General features: G+C 45.3%; 1 protein-coding gene and 1 long non-coding RNA gene across 15 annotated transcripts in view; one reads left to right on the top strand and one right to left on the bottom strand.

Annotated features, from left to right (window-relative positions):
* Nucleotides 1-53: 53 nt before the first annotated feature.
* LOC127679210 (uncharacterized) lies at nt 54-14021 on the top strand. Its single transcript, XR_007976697.1, has 3 exons — nt 54-144; nt 10246-10942; nt 13257-14021. It is a non-coding gene; the product is annotated as an uncharacterized LOC127679210 (long non-coding RNA).
* Znf384 (zinc finger protein 384) overlaps nt 2136-21132 on the bottom strand; it is a 28725-nt gene continuing 9728 nt past the window's right edge. For 5 of the 14 annotated variants that reach the window (XM_052174870.1, XM_052174869.1, XM_052174873.1 and 2 more), the window contains exons 3-12: nt 16502-16572; nt 15979-16216; nt 15696-15743; nt 15155-15491; nt 14279-14371; nt 8795-9019; nt 7972-8154; nt 6515-6593; nt 3925-4083; nt 2136-3494 (exon numbers count right to left, since the gene is read on the bottom strand). In XM_052174870.1, the coding sequence (XP_052030830.1) occupies nt 3051-3494; nt 3925-4083; nt 6515-6593; nt 7972-8154; nt 8795-9019; nt 14279-14371; nt 15155-15491; nt 15696-15743; nt 15979-16216; nt 16502-16567 (1872 nt within the window). In that variant the 5' untranslated portion in view covers nt 16568-16572 and the 3' untranslated portion in view covers nt 2136-3050. The remainder of the gene's footprint in view (nt 3495-3924; nt 4084-6514; nt 6594-7971; nt 8155-8794; nt 9020-14278; nt 14372-15154; nt 15492-15695; nt 15744-15978; nt 16217-16501; nt 16573-21132) is intronic. The other 9 variants (XM_052174875.1, XM_052174874.1, XM_052174879.1 and 6 more) reach the window with 8 other exon arrangements.

Raw genomic sequence — 21132 nt, 5'->3', positions numbered from 1 at the left:
ACTTCCGCCCTTACTAAACTATCGCCCCCGGATACATCCGCCTGACTTTGAACGTTTTTGCGCACCTATTCACGGTCGCCTACAGCGGGGCTGTTTTAGCCTGGCTTCCGCCCTTAGTAAGGCGCCAGTATGTTCCTGCGACAGGTATGACGTCACGCAAAGTCGCCATTTTGCATTCTCTAGCAAACTTTTTTCCCTCCAAAACCAGGAATGTTCGGTAAATGTGGGAATCTGTTCTGTCTAGTTATATTCTGTAAATAATCGCTTTCAACAAATAGGGGATCGGGCTGCTTTGCTTTACATATTATGAATTTGGGCATCAAAGTTCCAGCTTAAGCAGAATAGTCTCAAAGGCAAGATGCTTTCTTCAGAAGTTGTCAGGCTCTGCAAATTTAACCCTTTGCATCTCCCGTTACTTTTTACAAATGTGTAGCCCTCGCTGTCCTCAGAGACCTAACTGCCTCTGCCTCACAAATGCTGGGATTAAAGGCATGCGCTATGAAGATCGATGTTTATGTTTTGTATTTGAATTTATGTATGGTATTAACATGATCTGAAAAGACTAGATCATCGAGGTAAATGATAGACATCAGCCTTCACCCTAGTCAAAAGTATCACCCCTTGTACAAGAAAAGAGCCTGGCAGATTGCTGCTATTTTAGGGAAACAGAACTCAAACCTCTTGGAAGTGGAGGTAGATTCTTGCAAATAGGTAGGTGTCACCTCAAGTTGATACACCTTTCATAGTAGCTACACCACATACTTTAGCTCCCTTAAGAAGGGCACGATAAAAGCCCAAGTTTACTACTGAGCATATGCAAGGCAGCAGGATATGAACTCCATTCTAATCTAAGAGCATCTGTTGGATAATTGACTCTTTTTTTTCCTATACAATGAAAATAACATTATCATTGAGCAAAAGTGGAAATGGATATTCACCCACAAAGGAGGTGCTGATTCCAATCTTTGTGAAGAGAACATGGTTGTCAAACTCTCCGTAATCGTTGAGTGAAAAATGCACCAGGCAGCTAACCAACCATGGGGTATATACTGAGGTACGGTAACGGATGCCTAGTCCCAAGTTAAATGAGACTTTTTATCCACAACACTAAGAAATGACAGTTGGTCAGTTCTCAGATAAGAGAATATTTGCCAAATCTTTCAATACTGTATGAAGGATTTAATCTTCACGAAGCAGTCTTGGTAAATTAGTCAAATCCTTTCATGGCAGACTGTGAAGTCTTAGGATTCTTGTTAATGCTCTGTCCAGCACAACAGTCTTCCACTTTCCGTGAACATAACCATTATCATCATGGGATGGTCACTGCATTTGGCATTTTCTTCCATATTAAACCCAGTAGCTGGTTATGGTTTCCAAAACTGGAAACCTCTGGTCTTAGGCACTGCAGTCTAATGAGACACCATGTGTAGGAACACAATGCCCAGGAGAATTGGGATAAAGTGGGGGTGGGGCAACAGGTAGTGCAGGTCCTTTCAAGAGGCCATACATGTCTGCGCCCTACCCCACCAAGAGACAAAAGATCTCTGTGTAGTCCTGGCTTAGAATTTGCTACACAGACCAGGCTGGCCTCTCATATCCAACCACCTCTGCCTCTTAAGTAGTATACCACAAAGGCCTGGCTTTTGGGGGGTAGGGGGAAAGAGCAAAGGGTAAAGAACAGAGCCATTTTGTGAAATGAAACTTTGTCTCACATATGTAGGCAGTGCAATCTTCTGTACACAATTGTTCCTAAACTTGAAATGGCTTTGGAATAACATGTCTGGTGGTTCCCCACCCAAGCATCCATTCACACACTCCAGTTGAAGTCCTTCGTGCTGCCCTGGAATAGCTCCCCACATAGCCTTTCCACATGCTAGCTCACATCAGTAGCTCACTACCTCTCATCCTTAAACATGAATTTATTTCTATACAATGTTCTAAAAACACCCCTTAGTTTGTACATAAGTTTTTCATTTTTAAATTGCTTTATAACAACTGTATAATTCCTGATTATTTTAATTTTTTATCTGAAATTTCCCATGATTAAAAAAAATTAAAAGGCAAAAGAAAATTAAAATGCCATGGCCAGAGGACAAAGTGGAGAAAAAAAATAAGACAAAAATAAAACATCAATATGAAAATTCTCAGAGATAATGCATTTATAAACACAGAAATGGTTACAACAAAGATGGCCGTGATGAGCAGGTATATATATATATATTTATATATATATATATTTATATATAATCCATGTCCAGCATCTGACCGTGGCACCTAGGGAGGCTAGTCCAGTCCTGTGTGTGCCCTGAATTCTCCCTTCTCTGCAGCCCAGATGGTACCACAGAGAACACAGCTAACACAGCTCCCAGAGCTCCTTGGACTGGGATAGTGAGACTGAGTATATAGGCCCTTGGTTGGCAGAGAAGGAAGGAGGCTGTAAGGAAAATTCGTAACTCACACTCTTAAGCCACCCTTGGGTCAGCTGCAGAACCTCTGGCCCCTTGGCGACCACGAATCAGTTATTGCCCCCTTACAAACAAAAAGGAATAGTCACTGCCCAGTACCGAGTGAGACCATGTAAGGGGAAAGAAATGGCTCACAGGGTCAGGCCACGTGCAAAATCTGTTCTTTAAGGGTAAGCATAGACCGGAAGGCTGGTGGCATTGAGAGCTTCCTTCTCTGTTATCTGGGAGGGCCAGCCACTAGTCTTCTATCAGCTCCAACTTTGAGGATGAAGAGAGAGAAAGGTAAGCGCCCCCACACTGGACAGGATGTGAGGTCACAGCGGATCCTTCTCTCAAGCACCAAGCCCCAGTTTTAAAAGCTCTGCCTGGATGGGGGCTGTTGGATAACACTATCAGCTCAGGGTTCCTTGGCCAATCAGGAGCAGCTGAGATTAAAGATGGTTATCTTGCGAAGAAAAGCCATGCCTGAGACCCAGGGAGCTGGAGACAGGACTTGTCAAGGAAGAAGAGAACTTTCCCACCAAGAAGAGTTGACAAAGGAGGGACCAGGCCTTCTCCCCTTTACGATGATGGCAGTACGGATCTCTAAGAGCTGGCCAGGTGCTCCACCTGGATGGTGCTGGTGGTGACAGTGAGGCACATGTCTTTATGATGCTCTGCCGGCTTATAGGGGGTCAGGTCAAAGGAACACTGGGGTGGAGGGTTCGGGTTGCTGTCCCCACCACCCCCTCCCTGGGGAGCTGCCCCAGGAGACTGGAAGTGTGGTGGTTGTGGAGGTGGCTGTTGCTGCTGCTGCTGCTGCTGCTGCTGCTGTGATGCCTGTGAAGCTTGAACCTGGGCCTGGGCCTGGGCCTGGGCCTGAGCCTGGGCCTGAGCCTGGGCCTGAGCCTGGGCCTGAGCCTGAGCCTGAGCCTGGGCCTGGGCCTGGGCCTGAGCCTGGGCCACTGCTGCTGCTGCTGCTGCCGCTTGCACTTGTTGTTGAAGATCAGGAGGGTTGTGTTTACGCATATGTTTCATAAGGTATGTTTCCTGAGGGAGACGGGTATGAAAAGAAGTTAAGATAAAAGAAATGGAAAAAGACAACCTGCAACTCTTACCTGGGCTCTTACTCTGTAGTGTCTACTTATGAAAGGATGTTCTAGAGTTGGGCAAAAAGAAACAGAACCTTTAGAAGTCACTGTGGACACTGAGCTGGCAGACAGAAAAGTATTTCTCTCACAGACCTCTAAGTGAAGCCATTATAACCTTGTTCTAGAATCTCATAGAAAATACCTGAAATCTAGAACAAAGAGTCATTGCTTATGGTGCTAATTATCTCTGAATATTGACTTTAATAAGCGATAGGAGGGAAAGCAGATGACAAGGCATTCACCCACAGATCTCCATTAAGAAAGGCCGCAGTGGACTGCTGTCTTAAGGGATGGGGCGGGGAGTGGGGGGGACATCACAAAGTACTTACTGATGTATATGCCCGACTACAGATTGTGCAGGTGTAAACCTTGGCATGCTTCACTGTGTGTGTAGATAAGTGAGCCTCTAGAGAGGCTGCATCTGTATACGCGCGGTGACAGTTGTGGCACTTGAAGGGTTTATCTTTGTTGTGCTGCCGTCTGTGAGACTGCAAACCAATGAGAGAAACCACAATAAGTACCGACTCTTCCTTGGCCTTCAGAGAGAGACAGCCCCAAGGTGAGCATAGGCACCCTAGCTTCCCTTTCTATAGGAAGGCAGCAGAGACTGCGTTGAATAAAATTTTAGGACTAGTGACTAAGAAAGGAAATATATCTCAAATGGCATAACCTTGGGTCCTTAAAGGTACAATGGCCTCCAATGGTTCTTAAACTGAGGGACAGGGACTACATGGTCCTTTTCAGGGGTTCACAGAATCAACTCTTCATAATGAGCTAGGGGCTGAGGAGAGGACTGAGTGGGTACAGTGCTTGCTGTGCATTAAGAACAGTGTTCAGGTCCTCGGCATCCACATAAGAGGAGGGTGAGGTGCTGTGAAAACAGGAGAATCCCTAAGGTTTCTGGTCAAAAAAAGAGTAAAAAAATACTGTCTCACAAAGAAGGTGGAATGCTTCAGAAGCAGACATCCAACTGTCCCCGTCCTCAAGCATTAAAAAGCCACAACATGTCTACACACACATACTGAGCCAGGTGTGTGCCCTGCACTCTTATTCTCTCACATTACAAATCGACTCTCAGATGAGAGGAGTATGTTCATTTACCTAAGCCACAGACCTTGCAAAAATCCTGGGCATAGCAGCACATGCCTGTAATCTCAGCACTTAGAAGGCTGAGCAGTTAGGATGACAGGTTCAAGGCCAGCCTGAGTTACCTGGCATACCATTTTAAGAATGACAACATCACAAGGGCTGGGTGTATGGCTGAGTGGTTGAGTGCTTGCCTGGAGTAGGCTATGAAAAACAAAACCTTGCAAAACATGAAACGTCATTCTCCCACCAAGTTCCTTTAGTGCGGTCTGGGAATACTAATATTCCATTAGTGCTACCATGGGATTGGCTTATATATTATAATTAGTTTTTATTTTGCTTTGTTTGTTTGTTTTTTCGAGACAGGGTTTCTCTGTATAGCCCTGGCTATCCTGGAACTCACTCTGTAGACCAGGCTGGCCTCCAACTCAGAAATCCACCTGCCTCTGCCTCCCAAGTGCTGGAATTAAAGGCGTGCACCACCACCACCCGGCTTTGTTTTGCTTTTTGAGATGGGGTTTCATGCAGTCTAGGTTGTGTGTGTGTTTTAATATTTTTGCAGGCAGATCTCTGAGTTTCAGGCCAGCCTGGTCTACAGAGCAGATTGCAGGACAGCCAGGGCTACCTATATTGAAAAAAAAAAAAAACAAAAAAAAAAAAACAAACCCCAAACAAAAACAAAAACATTTGTTCGAGTATTTGTGCAGGTGCCTTGGGGGGCAGTGTGGCACTGGATTCCCTGGAGTAGTTAGAGGTAAGCCACTTGGCATGGGTATTGGAACATAAACTCAGGACTTCTGAAAAAACAGCAAATGCTCTTAGGTGCTGAATCTCTCCAGATGCTATTTTCTTGTTCTATGGAGTCCAGGGGAGGCTGGTTCTAGACACACGTCACTGTTCCTATTGCCTGAGGATTTTGGCTTTTTGTTTTGTTTTCTTTTTTTAAACTTCGTACATACCAGGGACTCAACCCATGGCCTAGTCCATGCCATATAAGTACTATCAGTAAGCTACAGAACCAGCCTTTTTTCCCTTTTATTAGAGTGTGAGTGAGTGTGTGTGTGTGTGTGTCCCAGACTGTGTGTACACGCATATATGTATTATGTGTAAGTGTGTGTACCTGCCATGGCCCATGGATAAAAGATAATGGACAACTTTTCAGAGTGGTTTCTCTCCTCCCAGCCAGTATTGGCTGCAGGGTGGAACTCAGACAGCCAGGCTGGGTGGCAAGTGTGTTTCAGCACTGAGCCATCTTATCAACCTCCAGTCCTTAAGGGAAAAAAACTTTTTGGGTGTATGTTCAGATGCACGTGTATGCATATGCATTCAGAGGCCAATGACAACTTTGGTGTGATTTCTCAAGAGCCACCCACCTTGTTTTCTCAGACATGGTCCCTCAGTAGCCTGGGGCTAGCCAATCTGTCTAAGCTGGCCGTTAGTTTCCCAGCACTGCAACCACACGTACACACCAGGACTACTCTTTTTTTTTTTTTTTTTTTTAAAAAAAAAAAGGTGATTCTAGTAATCAATTTCAAGTCTTCATGTTTGTGGCAAACACTTTACAACAACTTTATTTTTAAATTTTGAGACACTGTCATCACCATGTTGCCCAGGCTGGCATGAACTCATTTGGTAGCATAGGCAGGCCTTAAACTTTGGATACTTTGTCTCAGCCTTGCAAGCAGCTGGGACTAAAGCATAGCAGGCCCAGCTACACCTCAGTAATTTTTAAGAGAATTTATTTTTCTTGAAAAACTGTGAGACTCCCAGTACCAGCTAAATGGCACTTCCAAGTCTCACACTCAAGGTCTCATGTGGAACCCAGACACTTACCTGCAGATTGGAGAGTTGTGTGAAAGCCTTCTCACAGCCCGGGTGTGCACATTTGTATGGTCTGTCACCGGTGTGGATTCTATACAGGACGAGAAGAGGCAGAGTATGGACATAAGCAGGGTCACTTAGAGACTAGCTCCATACAAGATTTCAGGTTGCTTTCCAAGGAAGCTTCTCAGACGCATGTGCACGAGGCGCGAGTTGTAGCTAGCTCCTCTTTGCCCTGGAATGGTTTGTAATGCCTGATCTCTGCTCACTGCCTGTAGCACTCAGCTCACAGAGATCCTCACTCGACTGGGAGAAGAGGGACCGAGGGCTCAGCATCCAGGTCATAGGCAGGGCATGATTTGACATACAAACTTGCTCATATAGCAACCATCCGAATAAACATTTAGAAACAAAAGGAAAACACAATTATAAGGAAAAAGAAAAATATATACTTCCTCCTTGGTCCCTATCCTATAAGCAGAGACTGTCCCCTCCACCTTGAACATCACATCCAGAGATAGTTGTATGATCAAACAACATGATACAATGATTGCTGAAAGGCGCAGCGACTTTAGTGGAAACGCATGGAAATTCCCAGGGATACTCCCTCCAGTCTAAGCCCTTAATGACAGGAAATCCTGAGGTTTGCCCAACACCACAGGGCACCCTGTCTACTAAGATGAGCCCAAGACATGAGGATACACCAACACCTGCTCCTTTTCAGAGACTTCAAACATGTCTGTGATCAATGCCTCAAATACACAAAGACAGCAAACTCCAAGTCTGACCACTTTCAGGTGAGAACATCACATCCACAAGAGGCACGGTGAGAGCCAAGTGCTAGGAGTTTGGACTTCATCTTGAGACATCACCCACAGCTCTTCTAGTTGTCAGACTCCCTTCTCCATAGTAACTCCACACTGACATTCAACGCCAGCGTCCTACTTAGGCGGCAGGAGCTCTTCCGCTTGTGTCCAGCTTTCTGTGAACGTCCAGCCATCCAGCTCATGTTTCCTTCTGTGCTCTTCCTTTGGCATCCCTTGGAGTCTTGCTTGTTGCTGTTGAGTGTATCCAGGCTGGTGCCAGCTTACATCTGATTATATCTCCCGTTTATAACTGGTGCTCTGAGGCCCCAGAGAAGAAATCTGGTAAGAAGTGTGCTTGGTATTTTCAGAGAGGAAAACGAAGGAAAGAGTCATCTTTGTTCCAAGTTTGTCTCTGTCTTTAATCAATCAGGAAAGTATCATAATAATCACTGTCTTTTCAATACAGTTTGTGCTCCAGAAAAACTCTCTTGGCATCCACTTCTTTTCTGTCTGTTGCCAGTCATATTCTCCTCCAGCCAGGTCTCACCTCCAGCCAGGTCTCTCCCCCGCCCCCCGCATGCGGGTGGTTGTGTGTCTCCGGGGCGGGGGGGTGGGGAGGGCATGCCAGCGGGGCGGGATCAATAGCCCGCCCCTCTCCCTTACCGTGTGTGCTGCTGGAGGTGGGAGAGCTGGCGGAAGGCCTTCTGGCAGTAGGAGCAGTGGTAGGGCTTGGCCCCTGAGTGGATGCGGAGGTGCTGGGCCAGGTAGGAGGTGTTGGCGAAGGTCTTGGAGCAGTGCGGGCACTTGTGGGGCTTGATGGTCTCCGTGTGCATCTTGGAGTGGATCCTGCCGGAGAGGAGAGGAGGGAAGGGGGAGGAGGAAGCAGTTCGACACCATGGGCTCAGCTCTCTGTTGGGTGAAATGATGTTGCTTGACGGATGAGAGCACCCCCTCCTCCCTCCTCCCAATAAAGCTCCGGCTGCAGCGGCTAATGAAGAGGACACCCATGTCTAGGCTGCTGCTGACTGTGCGTCGGTGGCTACAATGGCAGTGAGATGATGAAGACTGCGACCCACGGCTCTCGGCAACCTTACAGTGCTGTCTTGTCAACCCTCGGCCTTTTCCTAAGGTCACACTCACCACAGTTACCCTGTTTCCAAATAGCAATTTGAACACAGGCCCACACCGCCTTTCCCCATGGACCTGAAGTGGAATGCACACCATGGCTCTGAACTGAAGCCAAGAGTAAAAGCAGGCTCTGCTCTGTAGAAGATTTCCAAACAGACATAGAAAGAAACCACAAAATCGTTCCAGAACTGGGGATTGGAAATCACAAATTTCAAGGTCCCCCCACATTGCTAAGATACACAGTTTAAATCTTCAGACAGTAACAAAAGTAAGATTTCAAAAGGCAAAGGAGAGGATGGTTGGCACAGGCCACACGGCCTTGGCGGTTTGAGCCTGGGTAGGGTGAGAGCAGCCTTACCGGGTGTGCTGCTGCAGATGTGAGAGCTGGCGGAAGGACTTCTCACAGAAGTTACAACTATAGGGCTTGGCCCCTGAGTGGATGCGGATGTGCTGGGCCAGGTAGGAGCTGTTGGCGAAGGTCTTTGAGCAGTGTGGGCACTTGTGGGGCTTGGTCTCGGTGTGTGACTTGGAGTGGATCTGCATCTCCGACTTTGAGTAGAAGGTCAGTGAGCACATCCGGCACCTGGCCAAGCAAGGGCAACATTAGAGCCTTCCCACCAGGAGGCGCTGCTGAGCCTTACACCCTGCCAAGAGAAGCCGCCTGACTGACCCCATCCTGTCCCAAAGACATAGTGAGGCTAGCAGAAACTTTTTCTTCTCTAGTTAAAAGAAAGGGTCTCATGTAGCTCAAGCTGGCCGTGAACTCATGATACGCTTGCTTCTTACCTCCCAAATGCTGGGATTACAATAGCTATGTGCCACCAAATCCAGACTCTTATTTCTCTTTATTGCCTAAGCTGACACAGTACCCAAAGACTCAGAAATACCCAATAAGTGCTTGGTAAATGACTAGATACCCTAAGTATACAAAATTAAGCATTCAGCTCTGGTAAGGCAGAAAAATATTATGAGCCGAGTGAATACAGATCAGAGGTTCTCAACCCTTCTAATGCTGTGACCTTTTAATATACTCCCTCATGTTGTGATAACCCCCAACCATAAAATTACTACATTGCTACTTCATAACTTTACTGTTTTCCGATGGTCTCAGGTGACCCCCGTGAAAGGGCCATTTGACCTCCAAAGGGGATGTGACTCACAGGTTGAGAACCTCTGATAAAAGATTTTCTTAGGCCAGTTAAGTTTTCAAACTTTTCAAGTTAATTCCTATCCCTAGCTTCTCCACGTCTCTCTATTTCCCTTAGTACCCAAGTCTCCCATGCAGTGCTGAAGGAAAGCTGACTAGATGAGAGCCTCCACCTCTAGATAACAGTCTGTGTGGTTTCCCTACTTCCTTTTCAGTGACAGCTAAAGGCACAGAGATGGAGACGGAAAGTACCAGAATTACTTGGGGGGCTTTCCCACCCTTCTCTGGTCTCGGTGTAGCTGGTGTTCCATTCACCATCCGCCCTTGCCTCTAGCCTCAACAATCAAATGAGAACCACTTTTGAAATAGGCCAAGGGAACTGTTAGGGGTGGATTATAATCCTTAAGTCTTTTCCCCCCCCCCTTTGGTTTTTTGGATTTGGTTTTTTCAAGACAGGGTTTCTCTGTGTAGTCCTGGCTGTCCTGGAACTCACTCTGTAGACCAGGCTGGCCTCGAACTCAGAAATCTGCCTGCCTCTGCCTCCCAGAGTGCTGGGATTACAGGCATGCACCACCACCACCCGGCAATCCTTAAGTCTTAACAAGAAAAAAGGATTAAAAAGCAGTGTTGTGCTATGCTAAACCTTTCCTTTGTTAACACAGGAAACTAATACTGACTGACCCTCCTGGATGGCATCGCAGACCTGAATACCCGTTAAGGAGTCACCTGAGCCAGTGGATCCTTCCTGCTTTGATACTATCCAACAACATCAAATAAGGAGGCCTCTCTCCAAACTAAGCCATCTTTGTAAATTAGGCAACAAAGGGTATGGGATGATTCCTGTGTTCTTTTCATTTCAGAATTTCTGAAAGTAGCTAAGATCAAGACTAGAAAGAACAAGTTCCCTCTGAGAAAACATATCACCTCTATGCTAACGCACTCACTAAAACCCTAGTGACTTGACGGCCAGCCTTCACTCTCTGCTCACTCTGTAACCTGAAGCAAACTCTGACTACCAGTTAGTTCATCAGTGAGGGAGACACCCGAACACTGCAGTGACGAGAGGTCAGTGGGAATCTAGATATCTGAGCTCTAGCCCAATGGAATTCAGCTATAGGTTGCCCAGTAGCCTAGACCTCAATCTTCTCAATCTTTAAAATAATAAGTTTTGCCTTTATAAGGGCCAGCATGCACCCATGACCATCAAAGGTAAGCTAACTGGTTTTTCTTTTCTTTTCTTTTTTCCGAGACAGGGTTTCTCTGTGTGGCCCTAGCTGTCCTGGAACTCACTCTGTGGACCAGGCTGGCCTGGAACTCAGAAATCTGCCTGCCTCTGCCTCCCAAGTGCTAGGATTAAAGGTATGCACCATCATTGCCCAACAAGCTAACTGTTCTTTATTAATAAAACAGCATTATTGCTCACAGCCTTAGTATCAATGGGTGAGCCAATGATGAGACAAGTACTTTACAAAGACTGAGGTCAGAAACTGGACATAATGCTTTGTATGACACCGAACTAATGTTGTGAAGTAGGTTCCTTTAATAACTAAAATTTCTCAGTCCAGTAGAAGATGTTCATTATTTTAAAAGGAATGTTTTTACAGTGCTGGGGCTCAAACCTACGCCTTGCCAGATACCAGGAAAGTGCTCTACTACTGAACTGTAGCCTCAGCTACAACATACATTTTAATTTAAATCCTATCATCCTTAGAATGAAAGTTAATTATAAAAAAGAAAATAATCCTAGCACTCAGGAGAATGAGGCCTATGAGGGTTTATATTCTAGCTTGAGCTACAGTGAGAGAGAGAGAGAGACCTGTGTTAAGAAAGCAGAAAGAAATCTTCAAAGCTTCAAAGAAAGCTTTAATTAGAGAAGAATCTGAAAAACTTAACTGAAAACAGACTGGCATGCTAGGTACAGTGGCTCATGCCTATAGTCCCAGTACTTAAGAAGTGGGAGACAGGACAATCAGGAGTTCAAGCCGGCCTGGGCTGCCTGAGAGCCTGTCTCAAAACAGAAAACAAAAATCTGGCATCAATCTCAAAAGATCCTAGGGTACAATGACATGATGATGGTCAGATGGTTGTCATGACGATCACAACTGCTACTGCTATTGCCAGGGACAGGGTAGGTTCTTTTAATTAAGCACCTTTTGTTTCTACTCAAAATAACCTCGTAGATATTCTAATTTTATAAAAAGGAGCCCAAAAGCTCCAAAACTAAGCAATTTGTCAGAGGGCAAGCTGTGTGCTATAATGCTGCCACAATGCCAACTTAGCACCATAGTCCTGTCACTGACCTATTCAAACAGAGGCTGAACGTCCATCTGCCAGGCAAAGGCACTGACCTCTGATGACCATTAAAGGGCAGGCTGTGCCTCCTTAATCCAAAAATCTAAAACCCAGAATGCTCCAATATCTAAAACTAAGCACTGACATCACCTCGTAAGTGGAAAACTTTGCTGTTGCCTTACGGGATAGACAGAAATCAAAACACAGGTTCACTAAAAATATGATGTAAAATTACCTTTAGGCTATTTAAATAAGGTATACTTGAAGCAAATTCATTCCCTTCTCTTATTTAAAGCCCGAACATAATTTTATTAAAGTCTAAATGAAATACCACAGGGAAGGCAGGCTGTAAATCTTGGCAGATGGAAAAGAAGAAAGCCATGCCTTTTTGAGTTAGGCATGAAGGCTCAGCAGGCAGGCAGCCCCAGGACACCCAGCAGTTACAGGGGTTGGAGAAAGTTCAGAGAAAGAGTAAGGAGATCCCAGGTGTCAGGGAGCGCTCCCAGGCTTGAGCCAGTGCTCAGAGAGGGAGAGGAGTGGGAGGTCAGGAGAGGGAATGGCTATACCTTTCTGAGCCAGGGGTAAGAGTCTCATAAAAGCTCCACAGCAGCCGACTCTACAGAGACCAGGCTGTTGCTGAACTCCTGACCCTCCTGTGTCAGCTTCCTGAGACTGCTAGTGTGTGCCAGGCACCACATCCAGCTTCACAAATAAACTTCATAATCAGTTTCCCATAACCAATTCCCACAGGTATCTCATTGTGTATGTGCAAATATTCCAAAATTTGAAAATAGTCACTCTTTAAAAAAAAAGGGGGGGGGGGGCTAGAGAGAAAGCCCAGTGGTTAAGAGCACTGACTGCTCTTCCAGAGGTCCTAAGTTCAATTCCCAGCAATCACATGGTGGCTCACAACCATCTGTAATGGGGTCTGATGCCCTCTTTTGGTGTGTCTGAAGAGAGCAATGGTGTACTCATATATATAAAATAATAAATCTTTAAAAAAAGAAAACAGCCAGTCTTAACCACTTTTGAACAGGGAATATTCAACCTGTATTTTAAAACTCTAGGGGTCCTAGGAAGCTGAATGAGTCCTTTACTATAAGGTACTACTATTCAGAATTTGATTCAGGATAGCTCTGGCAGGAGGGAGGGAAAGCTAGCACCGCACACCATTCAGTCCATGACGTCAATGGACTTCTATTTATACCAGACACGTTAAGAATGGTATGCAATTTAGTGGTCTTGGATTCAATGATCACATTGAATTATTAACCCATTTTTTTTCTAAGATGTTGAAAACAATTTCAAATGTTCTGATTTCCCCTCAAAATATTTTTTCACACAATGGATAGTCTGACTGACTTTCCCATTTACTTCACAGATGGCAACAAAGACTTGGAGTTGACTTGTCCGCAGTAGCAGCACTGATTCCTGCATGACCCAGCCATGCTACTGACAACTGCGATGGACGGAGTTGACATACACATGCACCAAAATCAGGATTCTTTGTTTTTTAGTTCAAATGCACAATAAAGACAGGCGGCCAGGATTCTTGTGATTTAGAAGATCGCTTTGGACTTTAGAATTTTAAGTTTCTCAAGTAATTTTTTTCAACTAGGATATAGTCATTTCTGTTGCAGGATTCCTTCCCTTTAATCATCCAAGTATGGGGGCTTTCAAGAATTCCAAAAACACTGAGAGTAGAAGGTCCCGGAAGGCTCCCTGCCAATTGTGTACTTGCAATTCTCTCTCTGTGTATCCATGTATATATTCATACACAGCTGGGAAATCCACAATAATTTTAGTATGAAGAAAAAAATTAACTTGGCAGAATTGAAGACCCTGGTCAACCAGAAGGGCTGCCTCCACCTTCAACACGATACCGAATGCATCTCATGTCACATGACCTCACTTTAAGCAAATACATAAAAAAATCCAGGTATCTACACAACCAAGTTTAAAGGGATTTTCATTTACTGATATAATAAAAGAATGCCTTTAAATGAATCAAAGCTGTCAGGTACCTTTATAATATGGTATGATGTAAACATTTCCAGGAACACTTATTGTATAAAGTGGGGTACACCTGTAATAATAAAGCTACAATGAACTTCTGCATTACAGCTGGAATTCTGCAGTGCTCAATATATTCTGCATAGCAACACCGCCCTCTTTGTCATGTATAAAGAGGTATTTAAACAGTGTACTTGTGGATAGTTTCCATAGAAAACTATACAATTCAAGTAAATAATGCTAAATAATGATTAGCTCTCATCCTTCTGAACTTCCCAACATTTTAAAGATTATCTCATCTATACTCCCAACAAATGGGAGGCATACAAAGAATTCTCCCCATTTTACAGATGAGGAAACTGAGGCGCAGAGAGGGGAAAAAGGACTTGCCCAGGGTCACACAGCAAGTTCGTGGTGGAGCCGGGAACTGAATCCATGAGCCCAAGGCTCTGTCCATTTCCTGTGCCGCAGTTCCCTTCGCTCCTAAAATGGGAACAACATTGCCCATCTCGGTACACTAAGGACAGAACCAGTCTCCCAGCCATGCAAACCTGCCCCTGTCTACATCAAAGCTGTGTAAACGTTAACCCATTTCACACATGGGACCATTGCCCAGAACCCACTAGGGACCCTGACGGCTCTCAAGGAGGTTAAAGTTATTTCAACTTTCAAAAGGAAAGGAGCTTCTTTGTACACAGGAAGTACCACATGCAATTAGTGCATGTGCTTTTTTGGAATGGACAACGTAAGAGAAAAGTGGAGGACCCAAATGACTTCCATGAATTAGAAAGTGACCAAACAGTCATTTTATAGGTGTACTATTCCTCCCATGCCACCCATGCAGGGGCTGATGGGCTTAGTGCTCGACACAGGCCAAGGGCTGGTGGATGGCACACAGGTTAGGTAAAGTGCTTGCCAGAGGATCTCTTGGAAAAGAATAAACAGAAAGGAAAAAAAGCTACAGACATTGTCTGAAACCCAGTCTGAAGCCTTATTACAAGAGAGAAACTCTCTTGTCATTAAAAAAATTACTCCTGAGTTATGACAAACATATTTTAAAAAGGAGGAATGGAGGGAAAGGTCTACAACTACAGTGCCAGCAGCTCCACTTTCCTATCATAATACAGGACACCTGGACATGCAAATGGCTCTCAGGCAGACAGCTGCTGAGAGCACAGAGCCTGACTTGGGGAAGGACCCAAAACAGACAGGGGAGACTTCCAACAGTGACCCTCAACCCATCCTGCCCCCGGCTTTGATTCCTACCTGTAGGTCTTGCCATCTTTCTGATGGTCATCATCATCCCCAGGGGCAAGGACGTAAGGGTCACTCATCTCAGGAAGCCCTGATTCCAGCATCCGCTTCTTCTTGCGGCCCCGAGGAGGCTTAGGAGGAGCCACAGTGCCACCTCCACCGCCACCTCCGCCTCCTTCCTCAGTTAGGGTTGATGCTACCTTCTTGGAGAGGTCAGGGACCACCTGTAGGGCTTGTGAGCCGGGGGGAAGAGCTGAGACAATCATGGGAGCCGAAATAGGGAAAGTCTGAGCTGCCGAGGCTGTGGTCACAAGAGAGCCTGACGGGGACGTGATTACCAAACCAGGACCTGGGGTTGGGAGAAAAAGGAGATGGGGTCACACTGCTCCATCTCTGACACTCATCTATCTCATTCTCCCCAGACAACTGTCTAAGTAACCCCTCACCACCACCCTCCAGCCCAGTCTATAGGAAATCCCAAACCCTGTACAAAACTCCTGGCTTCCTGACCCCCTTCCTTCCCCAGCGCCCGCCCGGTAACAGTGAGATTTACCCCTTGATTGACTCCCTTCTCTTCTCCACCTCTGAGAACAGGAGACTCCTTGATTCAGAGAAGGAAAGAATGTCACCTCCTCAAAGGCAGGGACCGCATCTTCTACTTCTTTGTATCCCCCACAATGCCTAGCACATTGCTAGGTACACAGTAGGCACTTAATAAAAATCTGGTTGAGGGATTAAACACATACCCCACTCCCCATGTCCTCAGAGCCCTCCAGACTGGGGTACTGATCATAGGAGATCAACACCTCAGATTGGAGAGGTGCAGGGGTGCTTACCCGCAGTCATGAGTCCTGTAGATGGTACAGGAACCACTGTGATATTCTGGGTGACAGATGCCTGACTGTGTGGGGTCAGCTGTTCTGACTTGGATTCTGTGTCCATGCTGATGCCAGAGGACAGGGACACTGAGGCGGGGACTGTTAGCAAAGTGGGATAGTGAGGTGGCGCAAGTCCACAGCCCTTCTCTGGCAACAGCTGATCCTTCATCTTGTTGATGAACATAGTGTTTTCGATCTAAAAGAAAAGGAAGAGGAGCCCCCTCTTCAGAAAGAGCTAAGCCGACTCTGTCTGTGCCCTAAGGACTCTCCATTGTCTTCCCTGAAGATCAAGGGACAAGGAGGTGCTATCTGTGCCTCTGCTCAAGAGCCAGCCCCACACCACACAACTCTCAGTAATGGTGGAGTCAGTGAAATACGTGCTTTACTTTGCTTCAGTTCCCACGCGGTACAAACAACAGCATGACGAACTTACTACTCAGATCTGAAATAAATACTGGGGAGAAAAAAGCAAATCACTTACCTGCCCTGAGACTGTGGGTATAGAAGGCCAGAAGTATGGGTTAGAATTGAAGTGAGACTCTTCCATTCTACCTGAAAAGAGACAGACTACATATCACACCTATGAATAACTACTGAGTGTTAGTAATGGCGTGGAATAGTTGATGAAATTCGGGTCTCTAGCACCTGACCACACAGGTGGGAATTAACAATCATGACCTCAATGTCTAGACAAGACAGAGTGGCACAGTGCTATAATCTCAGCACTCAAGAAGCTGAAGTCTGAGGCCAGATAAGCTACTTACTCAAAGTCCCTAAAAATAATAAAATAGAAACAACCACTGAGCAGTATGGCTCAACCCAAAACATACTTTTAAATGTTTATGACAAAGTTTATGTGCATCTCACTAGTTACAGAATGTTTCTCAAGTTTCAAAAGAAAAAAATGGAGTTTAGAAAAGAGGCGGTGGTGGCGCACGCCTGTAATCCCAGCACTCTAGGAGGCAGAGGCAGGCGGATTTCTGAGTTCGAGGCCAGCCTGGTATACAAAGTGAGTTCCAGGACAGCCAGGGCTACACAGAGAAACCCTGTCTCCAAAAAACCAAAATCCAAAAAAACCAAAAAAGAAAAAAAAAGAAAAGAAGTGTGTCCAAAGACACACAGCGACTCACTCGCTGGCCTGAAAACAGCCGTGCTGTCTTTCAACATTCCCCCTTTCCCTTAGTCCTTAAATCCATTTCCCAGATTTCCAATCAACGCATCTACGAAACGGAGAAAGTTTTAGGCTAGGTTTTAAGCTGGCAGGAACCTGAGCAATCTGAACAGACCAAGCTGGCCTCAGGCAGGTGCTGCGGTCCTCATCTTCCTTCTCTTCTCCCTAGGATCACAGGCTCGCACTACCACACCTGGCCTACAATCAACCTCTGAGTATTAAATGAGGCTGGGACAATGCCCTGTGAAGCTAAGATTGACGTGCATTCATGAGAGCTTGCTGAGTAATAAACACAATGGCCTGCTCAGTGAGAAACAAAGAATTACAGTCTGTAAAGACTGTAAAGGATTTATGTGTGTGTGTGTGTGGGGGGGGGACTGTATGTGTAGGTGCCCTTGGAGGCCAGAAGAGAGGATCAAATCCCCTGGAGCTGGAGTTATAGGTGGTTGTGAGCCACTTGATACTGGACTAGGAACTAAACTTGGAACATCTGGAAGAAAAGAAAGCACTCTTCAAACGCAGATTATCAGTTTTTAAAAGGAGTTTTGGCCAGGTATGGTGATGCAGGCCTTTAATCCCAGCACTCAGGAGGCAGATTTCAGTGATGCTTAGGATCTGAACAGATGGCTCAGCAGTTAAGGGTTAACAGCCCTTACTGCTCTGGCTCTGGGCAATACAAAACCATCTTCTTGCATACAGAGTACCTGCATGCAAATTGCATACAAACACACAAACACATGCACGCGTATGTGTGTATATATGTGTATATATATATATACACATATATACACACACACACACACACATATATATATATATATAAAGGCTAAAATGAGCCAGGCATGGTGGTGCACGCCTTTAATCCCTTTAATCTTAGTTCAAGGCCAGCCTGGTATACAGAGTGAGTTCCAGAACAGCCAGGGATACACAAAAAACTTGTATCAAAAAAAGTGACCAAAATAATAAGCAAATAACAAACAAAAAGAAAAACAAGAAAAGAAAGAGAAAGAGAGAAAAGAAAAGAAGAGAAAAAGTAAAGAGGCCTGGGCAGACGGGTCAGCAAGCATGAGAAGCCGTGTCTGAATCTCTAAAACCCACATAAATTCCAGGTAGGTAGCAGGTGCTCACCTGTAACCTTAACACTCATGACCTGGAGTCAGGGAGTACCTGCGTAGCCGGACTGCCTGGGTAGCTGGGCTACCAAAGGGAGTTAGTTCTGGGTTTAGCAAGAGACCCTGCCTCAATTTATATGGAGGAGAGAGATCAAGGAACACACTCCACCTCATCAGGTCTCCACATACGCAGGCACACACACACAGTGTAGTAACAGGGGATGGGACAATGGCTCAGTGGTCAGGAGTGCTCCCTGCTCAATCGTGAGAACTGGAGTTTGGATCCTAGCACCTGTATCAGGAAGCTCACCAATGCCACTTTCTTGCCTTGGTATGCACACACAAAATACTTTAAGTAGAAAAAGCATTGAAAGTAATCACAGATCAGTTTAGAATCTAGGTCTCCCCATCACTAATTTTCAAAATCTGGTTGCCTCTCTTGGAAAGCTTTACTGGCAGCATGACTGGAACTCATTCTTTAAACCAGGCTGGCCTTGAACTCAGAGATGTGTGAGCTTCTGCCTCCTGAATGGTGGCTCCTCTTTAGCCTTTTTTGCTTGCTTGTTTTTTTTTGAGACAGGGTTTCTCTGTGTAGCCCGGGCCCTACTGGAACTCAATCTGTAGACCAGGCTGGTCTCAAACTCACCAAGATCTACCTGCCTCTGCCTCCTGAGTGCTAGGATTAAAGTCATGCACCACTGCTCAGCTCTTTTAAACTTTTAATTAATCAACTTGAGACGGTCTGATGTAGTAGTTGGCATGGAACACATCTAGCATCCCAAGACTTAGGATTAACAGACATGAGCCGCCATGACTGGCTCATCACACTCTTCCTTCAGACAGCATTGTCTGTTTATTTGTCCTTACTTATGTTTGTGTGTTTACATTATGGGAGCACAGGCACACACAAGTCACAGCATCCACGTGGAGGTCAGAGACAACTTGTAAGAGGTCTCTCCTACTATGTGGGTTCCAGAGATCAAATTCAAGTCATCAGGTTTGGTTAGCAAGTGCTTTAGCCCTCTAAGCTATCTTACCAACCCTTGACTTTTCTTAAAGTCTACAAAGGGAATTAAATTTACTTCAGCAAAGGAGAAAAATGTACCAAATCTGTGGCCTTGGCAGTTTTACACAATAAAGGATCAATACTAAATGACTGAGCAATGCCAAGCAACTCCTGGTCCTGAGTTAAACAAAAAAAGAAAAAAAATCACCCTAGGTATTCCCAAGGGACTGGCTCCCAGACTCCTTCCCAAGGAATAGCAAAAGTACATGTTCATGTCCCTTTATATTTTTTTTTTTTTAGAAATTTCATTTATCAGCTGGGCGGTGGTGGCGCACGCCTGTAATCCCAGCACTGACCAGGCTGGCCTCCAACTCAGAAATCCACCTGCCTCTGCCTCCCACAGTGCTGAGATTACAGGCCTGTGCCACCATCACCCCGCAGACAATTCTAAAAGGCACAAATTGTTACTTTGATTTCATTTGTTTGTGTTTGTAACAATTTTTTTCTTGGCTGAGAGTAGAGACATGTGCCTTTAGTTCTAGCACTCATGAGGCTATGGCGGGTAGATTCCAGTGAGTTCAAGGACGGCCAGGGAGGGCTACATAGTGAGACCCTAATTAAAATTTTTTTTCATACATACTACCATTCGATGAGATCAGAGGACAACCTGTTCTCCTTCTGGTGTGTGCTTTCTTGGAAACAACTCAGGTTATCAGGCCTGGCAGGACATGACTTTACCCATGGAGCCAGCTGGATGGTTTGTTTTCAGTGATTTTGACACAAGGTCTCACATAGCCTAGACTGGCCTCTACCTCCAAAATGCTGCTGGGATTAAAAGCATGTGTCACCACGCCCAGTTTCTACTTTTTCAAATATGGAATTTGAAGGATAGGAAACTAAACCCAGGCTCTGCTTGATGAGGCAGAAAAATCCTGTGAGAGCAAACATTTGGGGGAAGAGGGCAGAGACCAGGAACTGCAGGTCATCCTCAACTACAGAAAATTTAAAGTCAATCTGGGCTTGTTAAAAGACCCATTCTGAATAAATAAATAAATAAAAATTTAAAAAGCAAACTAAACGAAGCAGTTTCACAGCTCCAGAGCCGGTCCTCCAGGGCTGAGGGAGGTCCAGGCTGCCGTGAATCAAGAGAGCTCAGGAGGTAGGGCACACGCTGCCATGCCTAAACACCTGGTCTGACATGACCCCTGCAGCCTATGCTGTAAAGGAGAGAACTGACAACCACAAGTCGTCCTCTGACCCATGTATGTGCACAGTGGCACAGCCAGCCCCCCCAACATAAGTATTAAGTTTTAAAACAAACAAACAAACAAACAAACAAACAAACAGGGCTGGAGATGGTTCAGAGGTTAAGAGCACTGACTTCTCTTTTAAAGGTCCTGAGTTCAATTCCCAGCAACCATGTGGTAGCTCCCAACCATCTGTTATAGGGCCTGATGCCCTTTTCTGGTGTGTCTGAAAACAGCTACAGTGTACTCATCTACATAAAAATAAATAAATCTTTAAAAAACAGACAAAGCAAACCTAAAACAGCCTGTAAACCCACCATAAATGGTACAAGCAAGTTACATCATGAAGAAGTCTCCCAAATACCTATGGTTTCTACTTCTGTTACAACGCCATCTGCTTCCAAGTCTGTTTATAGTCTCATAGGTGTGTCCTGTACTCAGTTGAAAGAGGTAGAAAAAAAATGGGCCCGGCTTACTGAAGATTCTATATTGTATGCAAGGACAACCAAAAAGTAGACGTCTGTAGCATTACAATGCCTTTCTGGGGTGACCCTGAAAGACAGGGATGAAGGGAAA

This window comes from Apodemus sylvaticus, chromosome 2 (assembly GCF_947179515.1).
Source record: "Apodemus sylvaticus chromosome 2, mApoSyl1.1, whole genome shotgun sequence".
Taxonomy (NCBI): domain Eukaryota; kingdom Metazoa; phylum Chordata; class Mammalia; order Rodentia; family Muridae; genus Apodemus; species Apodemus sylvaticus.
The sequence above is the reverse complement of the archived record's forward strand: the minus strand, read 5'-3'. Positions and strand labels throughout refer to the sequence as shown.